The following is a 24,974-nucleotide window of genomic DNA, read 5'->3' as shown; positions in this document are numbered from 1 at the left end:
ATGGAGAGTGTGTTGATTCTTCAAATTAATTTGGAAGAGAATTCATGGTTTTAAAATACTGTCTTCCAGTCCATGAACATTATACCTCTCTGATCGTTCAGGCTTTTAGCAATATTTTATAATTTCAATATAAAAGGATTGTGCATTCTTCCTTAGTTTTTATTTATTTATTTGAAAAGCAGAGGGAGGTTGGAATTAGGCCATCTTCAGTTGTTTTCCCAGGAACATTAAGAGGGAACTGGATTGAAAATGGAGTGACCAGGATTTGAAGCAGCACTTTTTTTTTCCATTTTACTTTATTTATTTATTTTATAATCTTACTTAGTTACTTAGGGTACAAAAGGTTAAGGGCTACAGAAAAGTGGGTAAGACCATTGTTTCCACACTAATATCATCATTTTTCCCCTGTATCTGGGGTCAGGGGAGAAATAAAGGGAAAAGCGCCACCCAAACTCCCTCCCATCCCAGGTCCCCAATGTGAGGCGTGCTCTGGGGGTGCTGCTTAAGCAGTTTTGATAGTTCAGCAGTTCTGAATTGCTGCCAATCTCACCGGTCCAATCGCGATGAAATCTATTCAGAATCTACTGGCTGACATAGTCCCTTCATGATTGTGAACCAGCACTTTTATGGGATAGTGGCACTGCAGACAATGGCTTAACTTGCTGTGCCACAGTGCCAGCCATAGAGAGCTCATGTTTTTGTCTACTTGATTTCTAAGTATTTTATATGTTTTGACACTACAACAAATGGAAAATCTTCTTCTGAAATTTCAATTTCTGATTGTTGCTGGCATGTAGAAAATAGAGGAGTTGATTTTTATATACATTGAATATATATATAATATTTTCATCCTGAAGAATGAATTTTAGTAGGAATTTGTAGTATTCATCAGACTTTCCGAAGTAGGAGAGTCAAGGCTTACATAACTATCCGAAGTTTGCATGGTTATGTTGGATCCTAGGGGGAAGACTTTAGGAGGGCTGCTTACTGTGGGTGCAGTTGGGTGCTGGTCGCCACAATCACTGTCAGCTCATGTGACTTGCAGCCACTGTATGGCTCTAAATCATAGAGTTCCTGTCTGCCACTGTCTTTATTTCTGCTTGCAGCTGTTCTAGAGAATAGCACTTTTTAAAAAAAGATTTATTTATTTATTTATTTATTGTGTTGTAAAGTCAGATATACAGAGAGGAGGAGAGACAGAGAGGAAGATCTTCCGTCCGCTGATTCACTCCCAAGTGGCCACAATGGCTGGTGCTGCGCCGATCTGAAACCAGGAGCCAGGAACCTCTCCCAGTTCTCCCACGCGGGTGCAGTGTCCCAAGGCTTTAGGCCATCCTAACTGCTTTCCCAGGCCACAATCAGGAAGCTGGGTGGGACCGGGGCTTCCGGGATTAGAATCAGCGCCCATATGGGACCCGAGCACATGCAGGGTTAGGACTCTAGCCGTCAGGCTGCTGGGCTGAGAATAGTACTTCTTTTTCCTTTCCAGATCTTAAGTGGGGTACTTCTCATTGTTGAGAACTAACCGAGAGGCATATGGGGAAGGGTATTCTAGGAGTTGTAGTTTCTGCCCCAGGGATGGGGCTGGCTCGAACTCCAGGAGTTAGGGTAGATGCTAGATGAGTTCCTGTACAAGGTGTGGAAAAGTGACTCAATACTATGAAACAGGAGTGCTAGGTATTGCAAATCATTGGATGTCATTTCTAAGAAAAGACATGGTCCCATTGGCAAGATTGACAGTGCTATATCATCTGGGACAAGGGGCCACATTACTGAGTGATTGAATGAGTATAGACAACCTGGAACATGTTTAGGAGTAATGATGTCAATGTTGGGGATGCAAAACCAGGTCACATGTGGAATGTTTGAAAAAACTAAGGATGCTCCTAATCTGTGGCCCACGTGTGTGTATCCTTCTCAACTATGTCGACAACATCAGAAGGAAATGAATGTATTTGAAAGAAAAAGAAAAAGGAGGGGAGGAGGAAGGAAAAGAAACTATCAATGCCATTGAGATGCATGATGGCTGACTGCAGATGTTTAGGTTTGTCCTTCGGGACGTGGAAGTAAGGCCCGGGACGAGCAGGCGGAAGCTGTCTTGAGGTATTCCCATGGCAGTGTTCAGAACATCGGTATGGCTGCTCCAAGACTCAGTAGAGAGCCATGTCTCTCCATTGGCAATTGCAGGCCTTTCCTTCCCAGAGTTTGTGGTGCATCAGAGGAGTACATTCAAGTCAGATGTTTTTCAGGCACCATTTTGCAAGGAAGAATCCCAGCCAATCCCAGTCATAACTTTAACCATGTGGAATTTCTAAAGTGAAAGCAAATTCTTTTAAATAGGCTGGTTGTCTTTATTTGGTTTGAGTAATTTCAGATAAGCCAGTCCCTTGCATGTATCTCAAAATATGGAAATTGGGACATTGGTCAAAAGCTTAGTGTCAGGGGCCGTGTCTGTGAGCTCTTCATGCCTATGCCATTGATTCTGAGTTGTGCTTGACATATCTGAAATCAGCATTTTCTCTACAGCTGATGGTATTCTGGGATGTGGGTGCCTTAGTTACCCAAGTGCCCGCTATCCTTGGTTAAACAGGCATTGACTTAGTCATAGCCTTTTCTACTGTCACTATTGAGATGGAATTTCATGCATGGTTGATATTCTAGAATTTTAAAAAAAACTTATTTATTCATTTGTAGTTTATTTAAAAGGCAGAGAAAGAAATCTTCTATCCTGTGGCTCTTTCCCCAGTGCTTGTGACATACATTCAAGACTGGGCCATGCTGGAGGCCGCAGTCTTGAACTCAGTCTGAGTATCCCATATGGATGACAGGGACCCACGTACTTGAGCCATCATGTGCTGTGTCCCAGGGTGTGCATTCGCAGGAAGCTGGATTGGAAACAGTAGGCTGAAGCTCACACTCCAGGGGATTTGAAAGATGGTGTTACAGACAGGGAGAGAGGTCTTTCATGCACTGGTTCACTCCCCAAATGGCCACAACGACTGGGGGCTGGGTCAGACGGAAAGCAGGAGCTTCTTCTGGCTGTCTGCTATGGTACAGGGACCAGAGCACTGGAGCTGTCCTCTGCTGCTTTTCCAGTGCATTAGCAGGTGGCTGGGTTGAAAGTGGAGCCCTGAGATTTGAATTTTGGATGCCGGCATTGCAGGTGAAGGCTTAACCTTATATACTCCAGTGTCAGCCCTCGAATTGTCTTTTAACACCTTCACAGTGGCCCACCATTGGTACCACAGTGGTGGTTACGTTACCTCCTGTGACACTGGCATCCTATATGAGCACCAGTTCAAGTATAGCTATTCCATTTCTAATCCAGATCCCTGCTGGTGTGTCTGGGAAAGCAATGGAAGATGGCCCGAGTGTGGGGACCCCTGCCACGCGTATGGGAGTCCAAGATGAGAGTTCCAGGTCTTGGCTATTGCAGCCATAGGGAATGAATTTGGCAAATAGGATTTCTCTCTCTCTCTGTCTGACTGTGGAACTCTGCCTTTCAAATACATAATAAAATCAACCTTTAAACTACCTTCATAAAAATACTACTACCTCAGCATTCAAACACAGATTGGAATAGCAAGGCCTAAGCTTGCTGGTGATGCAGTTATGACTCAAAGAGGGATGACTGCAGTTCTGTATTTTCTTGGAAAGAAACAGCCACAGTGTGTTACACCGGTACAGCCCAAAGTGAGGTTGCTGGAGTAGAGGTGCAGGCCCGCCCCGCTGCTGCTGAGGAAGAAGCTGCATTTTACGCTGTGCACAGCTTCTGAAAGGAAGGCAGCCCAGATGCAGAGAAGGGCGTATGCCACGTGTTACCACTGACTGTCACATGATGCAACTGAAGGCAGGAGAAGTTGCTGTGATTCTGGATGAATGAAAAAGGCAGTCAGCTTAGTGCTTTAGGGGTGGTGTTACTCTTTGCTTCTGTTAGTCACTCGGACTGAATGATTTTTACGCCCCAGCTCTGTCCTTGTTTTGTAATTTAATATCATGTGCAAATTACGTTAGCATCCCATTAAATTCCCTCGGTGAGATCCAGCAAAAGCAAAATTGTTTTTTTAACATATATATTTTTTATTTTGAATTTTTGAATTATGTGCTACAGTTTTGTATAGACTGAAATTTCCCCCCAAACTCCCACCCCCAGACGAATTTTCCCCATTTTACTACAGTGATGTAATCCTTCATAAGGAATTATAATTCCATCAGTCTCTTATTTAAGCGTACCTCAACATTGCTGGTACAAAGTCAAAAGCAAAAAAAAATTTTTTTTTAAGCAAAAAACTGTTAAGAGCGAATCCAATACAGATACTTGGAGGACTCTACTATGTAATTTCTTCGCCTGAGTGGATGTATTCCAACATGCTCTCTTTTGCGTGTGTGTGTGTGTGTGTGTGCATTTCTAATTAAAAACACTCTAAATGGATACTTGAAGCACTTTGCTTAGCTCCTTTTGTTGTGCTCCTTTTGTTAATTTTTCTCACCGCAAATAGGCATGTGGTAGCATTAATTCTTAATTGGTTATGATTGGTAATGGTGTGTACCTAGTTATTTTCTCACTGTTTTATGAATTGCCAAGATTACCTTTTGTCTTTTAAGGAAATACGTGCCTGTGCAAGTCAGAAACATTCAGCGTGCTTTGAAAAGCCCTGCCACAGCTCATGGGGCAGCGCTCTCAGTGTGCCGGCACCAAGGCCTCTCCCAGTCTATGCTGAGGCCCCCAGGGGGCCTTCAGTGGCCAGAGCTCAGGTTCATCCCAGCAGCCCCCTCAGAGCTGGGACTGGGCAGGGGTGGTCGGGGGGGGGGGTGGACTTTTTTCTTCCTGTGCATTCAAGAAGCTTTTGCCAGGGATGTGGATCATAGGACACTGCCCTCCCTGCCCTGCTCCTTGTGTGTTCCGTGTTAAAGCCACATGCAGGTGCACCTTGTTGGCAGAACCTAAGTAAGAGCAGCACCTGTGGGGATGTGGGAAGCAGGCACAGGGTCCAGAGCCAGTGGACAGGCCCCCTCAGCGCCCCTGCCCCAGGGAAGCAGTTTAAAAACTCTCCTGGGTGTCCACACTTAAAGTGCGTAAGGCAAGCAATACTTGATCAATAAAATGTGACAGTTGGAGTGTGTTAACAGTGAATTGTAGTTTATAGAATATTTTAGAAAATGCATTTCTGTCAACAACAGAGCTAAGCAATTTCTTAAATGCCTCTGGGATTTGATATGGTTCCCATAAAGAGCTACTAACAAGGGTAGCCTAATGGCTAAAGGCCTCGCCTTGCACACACTGGGATCCAGTGGGCACTGGTTCGTGTCCTGTCTGCCCCGCTTCCCATCCAGCTCCCTGCTTGTGGCCTGGAAGAGCAGTCGAGGACGACCCAAAGCGTTGGGACCCTGCACCCACGTGGGAGACCCAAAAGATGATCCTGGCTCCTAGCTTTGGGTCAGCTCAGCTCCGGCCTTTGCAGCCACTTGGGAAGTAAATCAGATGGAAGATCCTCCTCACTGTCTCCTCCTCTCTGTATATCTGTTTTTCCAATAAAAATAAATAAATATTTTTTTTAAAGAGTTACTAACAAAATGATGTCAGGTGGAAGTCTTTGAAATAGTTTTTAAGCATTGACCAAAAAATGGGCTTAAATCTCTTTTAGTTGGAATTTTTGAGATAATCGTGGAGTCATACTCAACTGTAAGAGATAATAGAGAGGGCCTGCATGTCCATTCCCCAGCTTCCTCAGTGGTCACTTTCTGTGTAACTGTGGAGGACAGTACCACTGGGGTTGGGGCGTGGGTACAATCTGCAGGTTTCTGTCTCTCCTTCTCTGTAAATCTCACTTCCCAATAAAAATAAATAAATCTTTAAAAAAATTATTTATTTGAAAATCAGAGTTGCAAAGAGGAAAGATTTCCATCTGTTAATTCACTCCCTACATGGCCATAACAGTCAGAGTAGGCCAATGCCAGGAGCTAGAAATGTCTTCTGGGTCTCCCACACGTGTGGTAGTGGCTTTGGTACTTGGGCCATCTTCTACTGCTTTTCCAGGGCCATTAGCAGGGAGCTGGATCAGAAGTGGAGCAGCTGAAACATGAACCAGGAAACCAGCTCCCATGTGGAATGCCAGTGTCACAGGTGGTGATGTTGCGCACTAAGCCACAACACTGTCTCCACTCTTAAATTGCTAGCATGATGGCTTAGTGGCTAAATCCTCACCTTGCACACATCGGGATCCCATTTGGGTACCGGTTCATATCCAGGCTGTTACACTTCCCGTCCACCTCCCTGCTTGTGGCCTAAGAAAGCAGTAGAGTATGGCCTACTGGCACCTGCACCTGCATGGCAGACCCGGAAAAAGCTCCTGGCTTTTGGCTTTGGATTGGCTTAGCTCTGGCCGTTGCAGCCACTTGGGAAGTTAACCAACAGTTGAAAAATTTTTCCTCTCTGTAACCTTTCCAATAAAAACAGACAAATTGTTTGTAAAAAAAAAAATTTGTTAAGGCAGTTTTAAATCACATGTAAGAGTTTTGACATACTCGTATGCACCATGTGATATTACCATATATGAGCCTGCACTCATTGCAGGCACTTTCCCTTTCCTCTGAAATGCTGCCCATCTTAACAGGTGACTACTTCTGCGTCTCTCAACTATTAAGTATTGTAAAAAAGCAAAGAAGAAAATGCCATTGTGTTCTTTCCTCACTTAGAGGTTTTTGAGAGTAGTTTGGCGTTCTACCATCCTGGTTTATTTTAGATTGCTGTGTTTGCACTTGCTTTATGTATCCTTTGCTCACCCATGCAGTGTATGTTCTCCCAGGACTGACAAGAGTTAAGTGGAAGTGACACAGACCTATGCTTTGCATAGGCAGATGTTGGCGCCTGGGCAAGTTCTTCCTAACCTTCCCACACCGGAAACAGTCGTATGGCATGCCCCACTCAGTAGATTAGGTGGGCTTGAACCAGCAGCCCTAGGGTGTAGCTGGGAGGTCCTGGAGGAGGGGCTCTGTATCCCACACATGCCTGCAGGTTGCGCGCGTGGAAGCCGTCACAGCTGAGGAAGGAGAGTTGCCTGTAGTGTTGCCTGCCACCAGGTAAATCCTCCGTGAATGCTAACTGGATGTGTTGGGTAAATTACATGGCGATTCAGACGTGCCCTTCAGGCTCAGAAGTGGTTGATGGTGGGATGGAATGTTCTGGTGTTTAAGTTTGGCTGCTGTATGGGAGGTTGTATTTTTTGAGGTGGAAAGCAAGTGATCGTGTTATACAGTGTAGATTTAAACAGGAACTCCAGGCAGTGGTTTTCAATTAGCAGAGCTTCAGCTTTGTGGTGGAATCCCTGGAGAGTTCTGTGCAATTGATCTGGGGTGCTGCCAGAGCAGTCGTTTTGTGGTTTTTGTTTGGATTTTGTTTTGTTTTTGGAAAATGATCTCGAATTTACAGAGTTTGAATTTGGATGATTTTAAAAAGTGTCAGAGTCATTTGAGAATAAACTGCTGACCCACTGCCCTTCACCTGCAGCCCTTCCCACAACCTAGTATAATGTCTTTCTAACAAAGAAGAACATTCCTGTGGAACTGGAGGGCCTCCTGCCCTGGAAGGGGTTGGTGGCAGCACTGAGCCACTGCTGCCACTTGCTCTGAGCCCCTCACGGGTGGCACTGATCATTATGGTGAAAGTGAGCTTGATCAAGTCTCTGGTCTCATTTCTGTGTGGGTCAGTGTCTCAGTCTCCACTTGACCTGTGTGCCGCCCTGAAGGTTGCAGGGCTCGCAGACTGCTGACGGCTGGCTTGAGTGCTCCCAGCAGAACTCTGCGCACTGTTTCCTCGTGGGGATGGTAGTCAGGTTAGACGTGTCTGGAAGGAATGTGGCAGAAGAAGGGCCACCACATCCTGCCAGGTAACTCAGTTTCAGTTTGCCATGCGTAGCAGAGGTCATGTGGTTATGATTACGGTAGTATCTGCTCAACTTGCTTGTATCATTTGGTTTTTTCCTTTATGATAAGCATTTGATCAGAGCTACTTTTGAAGTCATGAATATCTATTGCTCATCGCTTTCAGTTGATCCATTGACTTGCTGCTCTGTGCATAGACTGATATTGTCATATTTTATCGATCTAGTTTGGGGCTGTCCTCCACTGTTTTCCCAGGCCACAAGCAGGGAGCTGGATGGGAAGTGGAGCTGCCGGGATTAGAATCAGCGACGATATGGGATCCTGGTGTGTTCAAGGCAAGGACTTTAGCCACTAAGCCACGCCGCCGGGCCCTCATGGCAGGTTTTTAGGTTGGGTTGGCAAAATACATTCTTTCTAAGGAGGTGAAATTTGAAGAAAAGGCTGAACTGTACGAAGGTGTTTGGCAAAAAGAGGGGGAGAGAGAGAGAGAGAACAGGGTGAAAGCACAGGCTGTCTCCTGGAAAGCTTTGGAAAATATTTGTTTTGGAATTAAATCCCCTTCTAGTGAGCATAAATTTCAGTCGCTTTTCCTGAATTACCTGTTTATAGAAAAAAACGTTTAAATGGGTTAATTATTTTTTAAAAATGAGTGCAAGAAAGACTAACTTTTTTATTCTAATTGTCTTTTTTAAATGAACTTTGATTTTAGAATAACATTAGATTGTGGGAAAATGGCAACCTAATGCTTTTCCGATGCATCACCATTTAAGGAGGAGGTTCAGGCTGTGGTTGTTCTTCTCTGTAGTTGATTTCACTGGAAAATGTGGATGCCAAGTTCCAGCACCGGGCATGAGGAACCTTGGCCTCTCTTTCCTCCTGAAGCTGGAGGAAGAAAAGAAGCTCTCGCAGCTGAATATAACGGGATCTGCGGCGAGCCGCGTTTCTACGGTCATTTTCTGAAAGTGATGCGCGTTGTCCGGGAGCTTTCACACTTCAGTGCACACACGTAGTCCGGCTCCAGGAGACCCAGCGTCAGATGTTAAGGAAATGCTTCCCATTGATTGTATTTATAAACTGTTCATGCAAGTTACTTCAAGGGTATGAATTTTGCATATTGCACTTTTGTATATTTATGCCCAGAAATGCACCAGGAGAAAGGTTAATATTTGTGAGTATGGACAAAGTCAGTTGACATTTAGCATGTAGCTAAAATAATTAAATAAGTCTTTCTTTTTTTAAGATTTATTTATTTTTATTGGAAAGTCAGATTTACAGGGAGAAAGAAAGAGATAGATCTTCTGTGATCTGACTCAATACCCAAGCAGCCAAGGGCAGAGCTGATCCAAAGCTAGGAACCAGGAGTCTGCTGTGAGTCTCCCACGCGGGTGCAGGGTCCCAAGGCTTTGGGCCGTCCTCGACTGCTTTCCCAGGCCACAAGCAGGGAGCTGGATGGGAAGTGGACTGTCGGGATACAAACTGGCACCCATGTAGGATCCCAGCAAGGACGTTAGCCACAGGCTACCACACTGGGCCCATGAATCTTAATTTCTATAAATACATGAAGAGCACGTATCTGAAATCCCAACTAAGTTTTGGTCATCAGTTCCTTTTTTTTTTTTTCAAGCTGAAGGTTTTGAAAAACATCTTCACTTGCCAGATTTATCTCCTTGAAGAACCATGTTGGTAATTTTTGCCATGTTTGCATATCTGTTATTTACATAACATTGTTTTTTTAGCTACGTTAGCTTGACTTTATTTCAGGTCGTGTCTGTAGACTCATACTGTGATGCGCTGGATCTCCTAAAACAGGGACAGATACTGCAGGTAGTGGGTTAAACTGCGGCTTGGGACATTGTACAGTCCGTATCAGAGTCTGACTGGATTCCTGGTTACTCTGTGCTTCTGATCTGGCTTCCTACTGACGTGCCTGAGACACACTGATGATGACCCCAAGTACCTAGCTCCCTGCCACCCTAATGGGAGACTAGGATAATGGAATTCATGTGCTTGACTTGGTCCATTCCTGCCTATTGCCAATTGGGGAGTGGACAGGTGGGTGGAAGATCAATTCTCTCTCTCTCTCTTTTTCTTTCCCACCCCCTGCCCCACCTCTCTCCTTTTCTCCCTCTCTGCCTCTCCCTGTAACTCTGCCTTTCAAGTACATAAATAAACTTTTTTTTAAAAAAAAAAAGATTTATTTTTATTACAAAGTCAGATATACAGAGAGGAGGAGAGACAGAGAGGAAGATCTTCCGTCCGATCATTCACTCCCCAAGTGAGCCGCAATGGGCCGGTGCGCGCCGATCCGATGCTGGGAACCTGGAACCTCTTCTGGGTCTCCCACGTGGGTGCAGTGTCCCAAAGCCTTGGGCCATCCTCAGCTGCTTTCCCAGGCCACAAGCAGGGAGCTGGATGGGAAGTGGAGCTGCCGGGATTAGAACCGGTGCCCATATGGGATTCCGGGGCTTTCAAGGCGAGGACTTTAGCCGCTAGGCCACGCCGCCGGGCCCCATAAACTTTTAAAGACCCAGGGCAGTAAGCCTGGTGGCTGAAGTCTTCGCCTTGCACATGCAAGGATCCCATGTGGGCGCCGGTACTAATCCCAGTAGCCCCGCTTCCCATCCAGCTCCCTGTTTGTGGCCTGGGAAAGCAGTGGAGGACAGCCCAAAGCCTTGGGCCCCTGCACCCGTGTGGGAGACATGAAAGAGGCTTCTGGCTCCTAGCTTTGGATCGGCACAGCTCTGGCCGTTGCAGCCACTTGAGGGGTGAATCATTGCATGGAAGATTTTTCTTTCTTTCTGGCTTCCTCTCTGTATATCTCACGTTCCAATAAAAATAAAATAAATCTTGGGCCCAGCGCGATAACCTAGCGGCTGAAGTCCTTGCCTTGAACGCACTGGGATCCTGTATGGGCACTGGTTTTAATCCCGGTGGCCCCGCTTCCCATCCAGTTCTCTGCCTGTGGCCTGGGAACGCAGTCAAGAATGGCCCAACGTCTTGGGACCCTGCACCCGTATGGGAGACCTGGAAGAGGCTCCAGGCTCCAGGCTCCTGGCTTCGGATTGGCTTAGCGGTCACTTGGGGAGTGAACCATCGGACGGAAGATCTTCCTCTCTGTCTCTCCTCCTCCTCTCTGTATATCTGCCTTTCCAATAAAAATAAATAAATCTTTTAAAATAAACAATTAATTAATTAGATAAACATTGAAAGAAAAAGGAATAAGGACTACAGGCAGTCTCTGTGGGCACTGTGGGAAAAGGAGCTCAGTGGTTGACACCGAGTGGTTCCTTATAAGAGGGTATTCCAGACAGCGTGGAAATTGGTTTAAGGGTAAGTTTATTTGTTTGCAGAACCTTTTTGAAATCCATGCATATGATTGTCATCAGAAATGTTCATGAGAAATATGTATTACAGAAAAAAATGTGCATGGATTTCAAGATTCGTTTTATCTTTTTTTTGTGAGAGAAAGGGAGAAAGAGATTTTCTGTCCATCTACTGCTTTTACTCTCCAAATGACCACAATGACTGGCACTGGGCCAGGCCAAGCAGGAGCAGAACCTTCTTACTGGTCTCCCACAGGGATGCAGGGCCCGGGTGAGTACTTGGTCATCTTTTGGGAGCTGGATTGGAAGCAGAGCGGCCGGGTATTGAAGCAGTGCCCATGTGGGATGCTAGTGCAGTACGTAATGCCAGCCCCTGACTTATTCTTTTAATTCTGTTTTCCACAGACTTTCTGGGGTAACCTGCTAAGCTCTTTCCCCAGTTGAGACCAAGACTAGCAGTTGGCAGCATTAAAGTGAATATTACACTTATAGTTACTTTTCAAATAGATGATATCATCTAAGTTTCTTAGGATTCCAAGCGCATTTCTTCAGTTGAAGTATTTATTATGATGCTAAAACCTGCTCCTTCCAGCACCTCCCTAAAAAGCGTAAGGAGGGGGCCCGGCACCGTGGCCTAGCAGCTAAAGTCCTCTCCTTGAACACCCCGGGATCCCATATGGGCACCGGTTCTAATCCTGGCAGCTCCACTTCCCATCCAGCTCCCTGCTTGTGGCCTGGGAAAGCAGTCAAGGACAGCCCAAAGCCTTGGGACCCTGCACTTGCGTGGGAGACCCGGAGGAGGTTCCAGGTTCCTGGCATCGGATCGGCACAGCACCGGCCCATTGCGGCTCACTTGGGGAGTGAATTATCAGACGGAAGATCTTCCTCTCTGTCTCTCCTCCTCTCTGTATATCTGACTTTGTAATAAAGTGAATAAATCTTTTAAAAAAAAAAAAGCACAAGGAGGAAAGTCGGTCAGATTTCTCAGTTATACTAACAAACGCATAGGAAAACCAAGAGGTTCATGGTCAGTACCCTGATGGTGTCCTGGGGACACCTAAATTGTGTGTTGGCCTAACAACGCTGTTAAGAAATATTGCCGGATTTCTATTTTTCTTTTTATTGTTGATTTTGTATCATGACTTTTCATTTAAGGGCATGTTTAGTAGCTGTGTAATGGAAACTCTCATATCTAGTAACATGTCATTTAACTTCATGGCATTGTAAATTTCTTCTTTCTATTGTTGATTTTGTATCATGACTTTTCATTTAAGGAGATGTACAGTAGCTGCGAAATTGAGACTAACATTCAGGTGTGAGGATATAGTGTGGTATGTGTTTCTACTTCCAGACAAAGATGAACTTACAATGAAACTGTTTACTATATCTTGACAATAGGATTCTGGACTCTCTGCCAGTGTCTATGCCTGCAGTGATGGACATATGACTGAGTATGAAGAACTATATGTTAGTAATGATATAGAGGAACTGGGGGGGAGGGAACTGGGGAGGGGATAAGGGAATATGAAACTTTAGTATAAAATAATAACAACAATAATAAAATGTATTAAAAAATTAAAAAAATAAGACAAAAAAAAGAAATATTGCCGGTAGCCAATGGATATTGTCATGTGCAAATCAGGTCTTTTGCTATGTGGAGATACGTGTGTGTGCGCGCGCGTGTATTACTTGAGTATTACAACAGCACATTTTGTTCAGCAACTTGGAGACTACCTGAATGTCAAATTTTCCCACGGGGTAGTAAACGAAGGTGTGAGATTTACTAGATGTGAGTTTTTGTTCTGTGTTCTGTTGAGTCACAGAGAGGAATTGTTGCCTCGCACACCACACACCACCTTCCAGGTGTGTCCGTGGCTACAGAAACGGCCTGTGGAGCCCCCGTCTAACCTTCTGGTTTAACATTGCTTTAACAGAGAGAAGGAGCAAGAAAGGGAAGAACAGTTAATGGAAGACAAGAAAAGGAAGAAAGAGGATAAAAAGAAAAAAGAAGCCACTCAGAAGGTGAGTTTTTTTTTTAAGATTTATTTTATTACAAAGTCAGATATATAGAGATCTTCTGTCCAATGATTCACTGCCCAAGTGAGCCGCAACAGCCGGTGCTGTGCCGATCCCAAGCCGGGAACCAGGAACCTCCTCCGGGTCTCCCACGTGGGTGCAGGGTCCCAAGGCTTTGGGCCGTCCTCAACTGCTTTCCCAGGCCACAATCAGTGAGCTGGATGGGAAGTGGAGCTGCCAGGATTAGAACCGGCGCCCACATGGGATCCCGGAGCTTTCAAGGCGAGGGCTTTGGCGCTAGGCCACGCCGCCGGGCCCCGAAGGTGAGTTTTAACCCATCAACTCTGTCTTTGCATTCAGTATGAGTAGGTGTCTTGGTTTGGATACCTAGCCTCTCAGTAGAACTACTTGAGACGTTGTTTAAGAGTTCTAAGATTCAAAATGGGAGAAAGTTCAAGGTCTGCATTTGTTACAGTGTACTAACAGACAGCTACGATCAGAGTAAACAGCATTGTGGACTGTTGCATTGGCTCAACTGGTTAGTGTTCACCTCTGAGTACAGGCATCCCATATGGGTGCTGGTTTATATACCAGCTGCTCCACCTCCCGTCCAGGTCTCTGATGGCCTGGGAAAGCAGTGGATGGTAACCCAAAGCCCTGGAACCCTGCACCTGTGAAAGAGACCCAGAGAAAGCTCCTGGTTCCCGGCTTTGGGTCGTCTCAGCTCTGCTCTTGCAGTGCTGCTTAGGGAGTGAATCAGTGGATGGGATATCTTTGTCTCTCTGCCTCTCCTCTCTAAATCTGCATTTCTGATGAAGATAAATAACTCTTTAAAAAAAAAAAAAGGCAGTTACCTAACTCTCCTGTTTTATTTCCGTATTTGTATCATAATTGAATCTCCATTTTCTTTTCCTCTTCCTCCACTCCATCTTCTATTCCTCCTTCGCTCCCTTCCATCCATTGGTTATCACTCCCTTCCTCTCTGTTACCTCCTCTTCCGCCTTCTTTCTGTCCCCTCATTTCCTCTTTTTTAGACTAAGAGAGAGGTTCCTCACTGGCCGGTTTGCTCCAAATGCCCACAGCAGCCAGAATTGGGCTAGGCTAAAGTGAGGCACCAGGAGCTCAGTCTCCCAGCTGGGCAGCTGAGCCCCAAGTACTTGAGTCCTTGCCTGCTGCCTCCCAGGATAAACATTGCGAGGAGCTGGAACTCCCATATGGGGTGTGGGCTTCCCAAATGGCATCTTAACCAGTGTACCAAATGCCTCACAGTCAATCTCCATTTCATGGTTTTGGTTTTTTTTTTTTTTGAGTTTTGTTTATTTAATTTGGAAGACAGAGTCACAGTGAAAAATGGCAAGACAGAGCGAGAGAGATCTTCTGTCTATTGGTTCGCTCCCCAAATGACTGCAGAAGCAAAGACTGGGCCAGAGCGAAGCCAGGAGCTTCTAGGAGCCCACGTGGGTATAGGGGTCTAAACACTTGGGCCATCCCCGCTAGATCAGAAACAGAGCAAGATGTCAACCAGCACTCTTATCCTGCTGTGCTGCAATGCCAGCTCCTCTCTGTCCCTTCTTTCTGCAGATCTGCCTCTCAAATAAAAATAGATCTTTAGGGAAAAAAAAATATAAGTGGTTCTTCTGAGTTTTAAGTTTTAAGATTTCTTGATAAAAATCTTTATGCAGTTTTTTTTTTTTCATTTCCTTAAGCAAGTGTATAAATAGCTTCACAAAGCTGAATATCTTCTTGTTGTTTGTTTTGACCTAGCATCGTTGGTTGTGTGCACCCACCTTTTGGTGATTACATGCAGAAGCCCCCTCAGAAGGAGTTTGATGTACCATAAAGTGTTTTCAGAACTGTGGCACTGCTTAGGGAAAATGGAGAGAGATTGAAAGGAAAAAAAAAAACACCAGAGTGCTGACAGCTGTCAGTAATCAGGTATCCACCGAGGTGCTTTGTTCAGCTGTCTGAGCCTGGAGAGGAATTAGAGGTTGCGCTCTGGCTTCGCTTCCCTTCGCTGTGGGCTGATGAGGATTCTGGCTCAGCAGGGCTGCCTTTGAACCTTTTCTGAAGGCAGAGAGTTTGCCTCAAGCCTTGGCTGTTGGTTGTTCCCACTGCCCAAACCACTTGGGCAGCAGGGCTGCCTCCCTAGGGGCAGTTGGAGGGTCCCTCGGATGGTGCCAGGAGCTCAGACAGAAGTCTAGATCTAGAGTGGTGCAACTGACCATGAGATGAGGTGATACAGGGACCCTGGAAGCATTCCTATTGTAGCATCTCCCATACTCCAGTTTTTAATTAGAAAAACCGAAATAGAACATACATTAATACCAGCATAAGAAAAATCCTGGAAATATAATCTAAATTGTAATAAGCATTACCCTGCCATCTTTTTTTTTTTAAAGATTTATTTATTTTATTACAGTTAGATATACAGAGAGGAGGAGAGACAGAGAGGAAGATCTTCCATGCGATGATTCACTCCCCAAGTGAGCCGCAACGGCCAGTGCTGCGCTGATCCGGTGCCAGGAACCAGGAACCTCCTCCGAGTCTCCCACGCAGGTGCAGGGTCCCAAAGCTTTGGGCCGTCCTCGACTGCTTTCCCAGGCCACAAGCAGGGAGCTGGATGGGAAGTGGAGCTGCTGGGATTAGAACCGGCGCTTATATGGGATCCTGGGGCGTTCAAGGCGAGGACTTTAGCTGCTAGGCCATGGTGCCGGGCCCACCCTGCCGTCTTAAACACAGAACACAATTTTACCTTTTCTTCATGACTTAATTAAAAGGGACATTCATTATCATTTGGTGCTGTTCTGTTAGGTTGTCCGTTTTCCCTTGTGTTTCTGTTTGTGGTAATGGTGGCGTGCTCCTCAGCATATCTCAGGCTGTCCCTGTTCCTCACCCACCTGCAGTTTTTTAGAAGCCAGATACAACCTGCAAGTTTTATTTTACTTTGTTTTACTTCTTGAGGTTTCACAGCCAAGTTCTTTGTCTTCAAGGCTGCACTATGCAGGTCCGCCAGCCGTGGAGCATTGGTGGCCTTGCACTGTGACCTCTGAATTCCCACCCTTGTGCCCTACGTGCTCTGAATTCCTCACGTGGAGTGGCCTGAGATTGAACCTCAGTGAAAACTTTATTTCCTCAGGGCACTCAGATTCATCTATTAGGTTAGCACAAAGACCGGATTTTGCAGTCTGGAGTAGGGTGGTAGCTAAGGCTGTGACGAGGGTGAGGAATGGAGTGGTTGTTGCAGACCCTGTAGATTCCACCTTCACTTTAATTAGATAGCAGTGGTTTCTTTTAAATTGAAAAAAATGTTTAAGCATCTATATAAAGGAGAAACAGGAGAGCTCTTCTGTGCCCTGATTGATTCCCTCGCTCCCCCCAGTGCCCACCAAAGCCCAGGTGAACCAGGCTACAGCCAGGATCCCTGCACTCTGTCGAGGTGTGCTGTGTGCATGGGAAGAGCGGCTTGACTCCATCTGGAGCAGTGATCTGCTGCCTCCAGGGTGCATTAGTGGGTATGGGACTGGAGAGCAGGGCCAGGACTCAGACCCAGACACTGTGTTCTGCATGTGGGTCTTCCAGGATGCATCACTGTGCCAAGCCCCTGCCCCACATGTTGTTTTTTTTCTTCAACTAAAAATATCAATATCTGGAAATAGTTAATAAAATATGTATCTTGGGCCTGGCACCATGGCCTAGCGGCTAAAGTCCTCGCCTTGAACGCCCCAGGATCCCATATAAGCGCCGGTTCTAATCCCAGCAGCTCCACTTCCCATCCAGCTCCCTGCTTGTGGCCTGGGAAAGCAGTCGAGGACGGCCCAAAGCTTTGGGACCCTGCACCCACGTGGGAGACTCGGAGGAGATTCCTGGTTCCTGGCTTCGGATCGGTGTAGCACCGGCCGTTGCGGCTCACTTGGGGAGTGAATCATCAGACGGAAGATCTTCCTCTCTGTCTCTCCTCCTCTCTGTATATCTGACTTTGTAATAAAAATAAATAAATCCTTAAAAAAAATAAAATAAAATATGTATCTGTAGTGGCTGTTGTTGTGGTACATTAGGCCGTTGTCTGCAGTGCTGAAGTCGCAGAGTGGAGAGCTGTTTCAAGTTTAGCTGCTCAGCTTCTGGTCCAGCTCCTTGCTGATGTGTCTACAACGCAGGGGAAGAGGCCCAATGGGTCCCTGCCACCCATGTGGTTGACCTGGAAGGAGTTCCCTGCTCCTGTCTTTGGCTTGGCCCGTCCCCAACTGCTGGAGTTATTTGGGAAGTGAAGCAGGAGATGGGAGATCTTTCTCATTCTGCCTCTCTCTCCCTCTCTATCTCGCTTCCTTTCAGCTAAACAAACATTATAGATGTATTTATATACGCACAGAGAGACATATACATATCTGTAAACTTACTGTAGACTCTTCTGATAGAAAAGTGATTTGAAGTGAAGGATGATGTGCCTGTATTCAGGAGTGAGGGAGAGCTGCTTTGTGGGGAGAGTGGCTTATGCAGCTCGGCATCTGCATGAAACACTGATTAAATCAGAAAAAAGTTGCCATAAGTAAAATCATTATAAGCAAACAAAATCAGCCGGTTTTTGCTCAGAAATGTTCTACATCAGCTGACATAGTCTAGGCTGAAGCATGACCTTTGATATCCTTTTTCTTTATACTGAATCATTGCCGGATTTCAGAATTAAATTTCAATTGAGCAGTTTTAAGGAGCAAGCAGAAAGCTTGCCATGTGATTATCTCAGTGGTTGCCAGCCTTATTGTGGAGACAGTGCTTCAGCTCAGAGGCACGGAGTGTACTGTCATGCAAAGAAATGCCGGGAATGTGCCAGATGTTCTATTATACGGTCGTTCCGTCAGTCAGCAGACGTTTCTGAGGTCCCTTCTGGGTGCTGCCGCGTCTTCTGCACTGCTTACCCTGTCACTTCATAACCGGCTGGCTTCCTCAAAGAGTGCAAGTTTCTCAAGGTTTTAATCATATGTATGTTGCCAGTAACTTGGGAAGTGCCTGGTACCAAGCAGTCAAAAAATGCTTGTTTAATAACTGAATAATGAAGAGTAAAGGATGATGATGCAGCTTTCTGGAAGAGTGGAGTGTTATTTAAAGCTAAAATTAAATTACTTTCACACAGAAATTAAGCATGCACTTTTCCTGCTGTGTCCATGGTGACGGTGGTTTGCTCTAGAACCATCCTTAAGTCGATTGTCAGCTTTCCATTCCTGAGAAAAGGTGTCAGCGCAAGATTCCTTCACCTCCAGGGGCTGGCGCTGCCACGGAAGCATTGCTTGATGTCAGCTGTGACCATCCAGGAGACACTGTAAAGAGCCCACACTGTAAAACATTTTCTTAAAGATTTATTTACTTATTTATTTTATTGGAAAGTTAGATTTGCGGAGAGCAGCAGATACACAGAGAAAGATCTTTTATCCGTTAGTTCACTCCCCAGTGGCCACAACGGCCCGAGCTGAGCCAATGCAAAGCCAGGAGCCTCTTCCTGGTCTTCCACGTGGGTGCAGGGTCCCAGCTTTGGGCTGTCCTCAGCTGTTTTTCCAGGCCACAAGCAGGGAGCTGGATGGAAAGGGAAGTGGAGCAATTGGGATTAGAACCTGTGCACATATAGGATCTCTGCGCATGCAAGGCAAGGACTTTAGCCACTAGCCTGTCGCACTTGGCCCCTAGAACATACTTGATGTGATTTGGGTTCATTGCTTACAGGGAGGAGAGGCAATGACTTCCATGTAGCTGCCCTTCAAAATGGCATTCTAAAAACGTTAGCAGTGGGACAAAACTTGAATTACCTTGTGGAACTAGGGTGTGAACACAAACACATTTCATTCTTTGCCAAGTGGGGTTCTAGAAGAATGATACACATCCTTGAGTATTTTGGTAGGATCACAACTGGTAGCAATTAGTACCAGGAAACATGTTCATTTTGAGATAATGAGTTCCACAAATTCAAGCACAGTCTTTAGTACCAGAAGTGACGGGCACTCCAGAAGGTCCTACAAGCGGATTGTGAACTCAGTTTCAGATCGCTGCAGTGCTGTGCTGGAATCCTTAGCAAGGCAGGCTGGTGGACTATAGGATATGGCCTCCAAATGACCACTAACTAACACGCCCTGACTGCCAGCCCCAGGCAACCAGGTCACTTCTTTTGAAGAGGCTTGTGCTATTCATTTTAAAACTTAGAACATTTATGTACAAGTCAGATTACTTTTTTTTTTTTTTAAGATTCATTTATTTTCATTACGAAGCCAGATATACAGCGAGGAGGAGAGACCGAGAGGAAGATCTTGCGTCCTATGATTCACTCCCCAAGTGAGCTGCAACGGCTGGTGCTACACCGATCCGAAGTCGGGAACCAGGAACCTCTTCCGGGTCTCCCACACGGGTTCAGGGTCCCAATGCATTGGGCCGTCCTCAACTGCTTTCCCAGGCCACAAGCAGGGAGCTGGATGGGAAGTGGAGCTGCTGGGATTAGCACCGGCGCCGATATGGGATCCTGGGCGTTCAAGGCGAGGACTTTAGCCGCTAGGCCATAGTGCCAGGCCCACAAGTCAGATTACTAATCTAAAAACTGGTTCGGATGATTAACAACTGGGAAAAGTGGGTCAAAGTCATCCACATCTCAATAATGACATGCAGTTGCTGCCGGCATTCTGGCATGTTTGTTCTTGGATGTTTTCCTGTCTGCCCTCTCAGGTTTGTGTGTAAGTTACAGGGTATGTGTTCCCTTCCTCCAAGTGGCTCCCGAACTCACTTTCCAAATTCTGAAAGTCCATTTTTTGTATTCAGCCTGACAGCCTGTTAAATGTCATGTAGACATGTTATGTGCCATGGAACGAGCTCTTAGCAAAGCAGTCTGCCTGAGATTTACCTATGTTCATGTTGGTGCTGTTCCTCATCTAGTTTACATTAACTTTGACAACAGCAGTAACGTGTATTGAGCCTTAGCAGGCAGCGTGTGGTTTAGTTCTTAACACTACCTTGCAGCCCATGATGTTGCTTTGGCCAGTCAGCAGATGCCAGAAAACTGAGGCCACACCGTCGGGAAGAGACCTTCCTGCCAAGGCCTCGCACGCCTCTTGGGATGGGCCCCTGAGGTTTTGGGATGGGCCCCTGAGGTTTTGCTTTTAATTTTTAGGTCATGGGTTTGAGTCTGTACTTACAGGGGATTTTTTTTTTTTTTTTGGCCTGTTTATTTCAGTGGTTAATTTGGTTTCTGAACCACATCCACTTGATTTTTTCTATTCAAAGAATCAACTGGTGAGCACCATTCCCAGTGTAGGACTTCATCGCTTAAAGGAGCGTAAAATGCTTTAAAACGCTTTTTGTTGTTACACTTCTCCCCAACAGTAATCATGTAAGTTGTGCCTGACTTGGCTACACTCCTGACAAGCATGTCTGACTCCTTGCTACGTTTTCTGGATTTTCCTATGCCTGCGTATCTGACAGCTTCGATCGTTTATCAGAGTTTTCGAATGTAGGTACTATATACAGAGAACATCTCATTTACCTGTGTCTGTTTATTTTGCAGGTCACGGAACAAAAAACCAAAGGTAAATTTTTCTCCACCTTTACAACTCCCTAGACTCTTTTGTGTTTAGGTTTGATACTGTTGCTGGCTCAGCCCTGAGCCCACTGGACTGGAGTGGCTGTGGAGTAGTGAAGCTGGGTTGTTTGCAATTGCTGAAGAGCTGTAGTGACCCAAGTACTTGAATTAGTGTTTTCTAGTTGGCTGTGACTTTTTTAGAAGACAGGAGAAAAGCACTTCCTTTTTAAAGTGTATTGTACCATGATTTTGAACTGAACCTTCTGGGGCCTCGTCTTAAAAACAGTAACAGAGCCAGGATGCCAGTCTCAGAGTTATGGATGGGACCTGCAGAGGGCTTTAGGCCACCTGGGACCCTACGTGTTTTGAAAGTAAAAGTGGAATGTGACATTTGGAATGTATTGTTTGGAGCCCAGATAGCTTTTTTATTTTGTTAAGATTTATTTTTATTGGAAAGTCAGATATACAGAGAGGAGGAGAGACAGAAAGATCTTCCATCTGCTGACTCACTCCCCAGTTGACCGCAACAACTGGAGCTGAGTTGATCGAAGGCAGGAGCTTCTTCCTCTGGGTCTCCCACGCGGGTACAGGGTCCCAAGACTTTGGGCTGTCCTCGACTGCTTTCCCAGGCCACAAGCAGGGAGAGGGATGGGAAGTGGGGCTGCTGGGGCTCGAACCGGCGCCCCTGTGGGATTCCAGGTGGGTACGGGGCCAGGACTTTAGTCATAGGCTACCATGCCATGCACCCCCCCTTTTTTTTTTGTAAGATTCTACAATTTGAATCAGTTGATTTTGTTACAAAACAGGGATAATGTTGGAAACAGAAACTAGTGCCTCCAAGGTCATTGTTAACATCGTAGTAGATATCTTTTTTGATTCTTTGCCTCCTGATACATTTTGGTGACATGGTTTTGTGTGGTGGTGGTCATGCTTTTAGTCAGTTCGTCTCAGTTTCTTAAGTGCTTCTATGCTTACCTAGCTAAATACGTGCTTCTTAGTCAGGTGTGCATTAGAGTTGTCAGAACCCAGAAAGCCAGTCCTCCCTCCTGCCATGGCCTTGGCTGATGAAAAACTATACAGGTGACCCTTGTATGTGGGAATCCTGGAAGAGGATCAGTACCCCGTCAGAGGCGGCTGGGAGGCTCGGGATCTGATTAGGTTACATGAGTTTGATTGGCTAGTGAGAAGAATGTTGTCTCCCCTTTACACATTCAGCTGGTTCCCGAGTTAGCGATGGCCTTCATTTTGAAAGCACCTTTGTAAATTACTTGTCTGAAGTACAAATTACTCTTTACCATGGCATTAGCCATAGTGCTGCAGCTTCCATGCCTTCTAGACCTACCACCAGGAAGAGGGCAGGCACATGAGGATTTATGTTGCCGGGACGCTGATGGGTTATGGAACAGCAGATGAGAAGCTGGCCTTTGCCTGGGCGTCTCTGGCTCTGAGGCTGCAGCACCGTGGTGGGAGGGGCCCTAGGCCCTGCCTCAGGCTGAGTGCTGCTGAGGCCAAGCCCTGGCATGCTGCACTCAGGCCGCCCTGTCTGAGATGTGATGTCTGTCAGGAAGCTGAGAACCCATTAGACCTTCGTTCTATTCTCTCGCTCAATTATTTTAAACCTGGTGTATTCCTAGATGCATTGCTGTTTTTTCTGCCAAAGTCTTCATGTAAGACTTGCCTTTTACTCACTACTGAATTTTCCTTCTCATCACTCTTTCCCATATCCCATGGCACAGGTTGCAGCTTCACAGTCTCTCTCCTCAGCCCCAGTCAAGAAATTCTTCAAGTGTGCAGAGAGCCTATTTTGAATCTTCATGGGTTTGAATTGTTAGCCCCTGGCAGTAGGCACGAAGTAAAAATAAAAGTTGTCCCTGCTACCTGTCGGACTGTCCGTGGAGGGCAGCGGCCTGCTGGGGCCCTGTGCCATGTTCGTCCTCAGTGGCTTGTCTGGGTCCTGTTCCTAGGGTGATGTCTTCCTCAGGCAGTCTCTCCTGAACTCCTGCTTGTCCCTGTTTTCCCCATAATTGATGCAAGGGAAGATAAATCTTTGAGTATACAGAAACCTGGGGTAAGAATTTTCTGTATTTCAGGGGAAAAAAAGCAGATTCATTGTGTTTTCTTTCTTTGTCTTCTGTTACTTAAAAAAATAGAAGATTTTGTTATTGTTGTTACAGGTTTGTTTTACTTATTTGAAAGGCAGATCTGCTGATTCATTCCCCAGGTAGCCACCATGGCCAGGGCTGGACAAGGCTGAAGCCAGAAACTCAGGAGTTCTCACTTGGTCTCCCATGTGGGTACAGGAGCCCAAGGATTTGGGCCATCCTTCATTGCCTCCTCCGTCCATTATCAGGGAGCTGAGTGGAAGGTGGAGCAGCCGGAGCTCAAACCAGCACCTATATGGGAAAAACTTAACTTGCTGTGCCGCAGCGCCAGCCCCAAGAGTGAGGACTTTGGAGAGACTGAAGCGGGGTTTCAAGTAGAGATCACATGAAGACATGGGTGAGAGCGGGCCTTGCTGCCCGGATCACTGAGCACAAAAAGCACTTAAGGCAGAAGCTCGTGTCCTGTTATGTTGAATGTTAAAATCAAAAGTGATGAGTTGATGTAAGATGTAGCAGGACCAGTGCAACAAGGTTAAAGGATAACAGCTAGGATTGAAAAAATTGCTTGACAGAATTTGTACAAGCAGGTTATTATACTTGCTTAAAAAGATGGTAGAGTGTGCCTGGCTATGGTAGAGTGATGTTGTCTTGGTGAGAATTACCAATATGAAATGACAGATTTATAAAAAACTAACATGATTTTAACCGGCACTAGCAGAGATGCAGTACCTGGAAGAGAATAGTTCCTGCAACAGGCACCCCACTGTACCAAGGAGCAGAGATTAACCTCCTCAGACCATGTGGTGTCTGGGCCACATTGGTCAAGGAATTTGTTGCCTCAGAAAGGCTTAAATACTTGATGATTAGTTCCAAGGGAAAGGGCTTCCCACTTGAGAGATCTTAGGAAATTTTCAACTGTTTAACAGTTGCAATGGTTCAACTGGCTAATCCCCCATCTGCAAGCGTCAGCTTCCAACGTGGGTGCTGATTTGTGTTCAGGCTGCTGTATTTCACATCCACTTCCCTGCTTATGGATTGGGAAGGTAATAAGGATGGCCCAAGCCTTGGGACCCTGCACCCACAGGGTGACTCGGAAGAGGCCTCTGGCTTCTGGCTTCAGATCAGCTCGGCGCTGGTTGTTGTGGCCATTTGGCTCATTTGTCTTTCTGGGGTCATAGAAGGCATCACTGAACAGAACACACACAGACTTTACCAAGGGGTCAGTAAGCCCAGGGCACCAGAGTCTTTCAACTGTTTTGTTTTTTAAAAATTGTGTGTTATTGGAAAGGCAGATTTACAGAGAGAAGAAGAGACAGAGAGAAAGATCTTCCATCTGCTGATTTACCCCCTAGGTGGTTGCAATGGCTATGTCTAAGGCACACTGGAACCAAGAGCCTAGAATTTCACCCAGGTCTTCCATGTGGCCAAGGCACATCTTCATTTGCTTTTTCCAGACTATAGCAGGCAGCTGGGTTGGAAACAGAGCAGCCAGGACACAAGCTGATTCTTACATGGCATAACAGCATCTCAGATGGAGGCTTGATTTGTAAGGCTACAACACTGGCCCCAGCTTTTTCTTTGGAGCCTATTCCTAAAGGAATATTGCAGCAAGAGAGTTGTTATGGTTGGGATACTTTCAGTGTACTCCAGTTTAAGGATACTAGATATTTTCCCAATCAAGTAACTTAAAACAACGTTATTTGTAACATTCCTCACACCCTGTAGCAACAACTGTATGTTGTAACATTGGTGGAGAACCACTTGTTTGCATGGGAACTGGCTGCCTCTAAGAATGAGTGACTATGAGTTATCGCAAAATTTGTAGCTCAGATAAGTGGACAAAATAATACTACACATGGGAGGTAAGGGGGACTTGAACCTGGTCCGAAGCAGTGGTGGTACATAGGCAGGAATACATCGGAAACCTGCATTAGTTCAACATATTGCTAATTGAATAATGGTGTGGTAGTAGACATTGAGAAAAATTCTGACTCAAACTGCTGGTTGAATCACAATTTCCATTCATTGGGATGAAAGAACATGGGATTTCTGGGCTAGAGAACAAGATTAAAAAGGGTAAAAGAGGTCTGAGAAGGAGATAATGAT

General features: G+C 45.7%; 1 protein-coding gene across 8 annotated transcripts in view; it reads left to right on the top strand.

Moving 5' to 3' along the window:
* Positions 1 to 24,974, top strand: part of TNRC6B (trinucleotide repeat containing adaptor 6B) — a 230,652-nt gene that overhangs the window by 155,517 nt on the left and 50,161 nt on the right. For 7 of the 8 annotated variants that reach the window (XM_058673240.1, XM_058673247.1, XM_058673243.1 and 4 more), the window contains 2 exons: positions 13,139 to 13,226; positions 20,752 to 20,773. In XM_058673240.1, the coding sequence (XP_058529223.1) occupies positions 13,139 to 13,226; positions 20,752 to 20,773 (110 nt within the window). Of the gene's footprint in view, positions 1 to 6,964; positions 7,081 to 13,138; positions 13,227 to 20,751; positions 20,774 to 24,974 lie in introns of those variants that run through there. The other variant, XM_058673246.1, reaches the window with a different exon arrangement.

Source organism: Ochotona princeps, chromosome 15 (genome assembly GCF_030435755.1).
Source record: "Ochotona princeps isolate mOchPri1 chromosome 15, mOchPri1.hap1, whole genome shotgun sequence".
NCBI lineage: Eukaryota > Metazoa > Chordata > Mammalia > Lagomorpha > Ochotonidae > Ochotona > Ochotona princeps.
The sequence above is the reverse complement of the archived record's forward strand: the minus strand, read 5'-3'. Positions and strand labels throughout refer to the sequence as shown.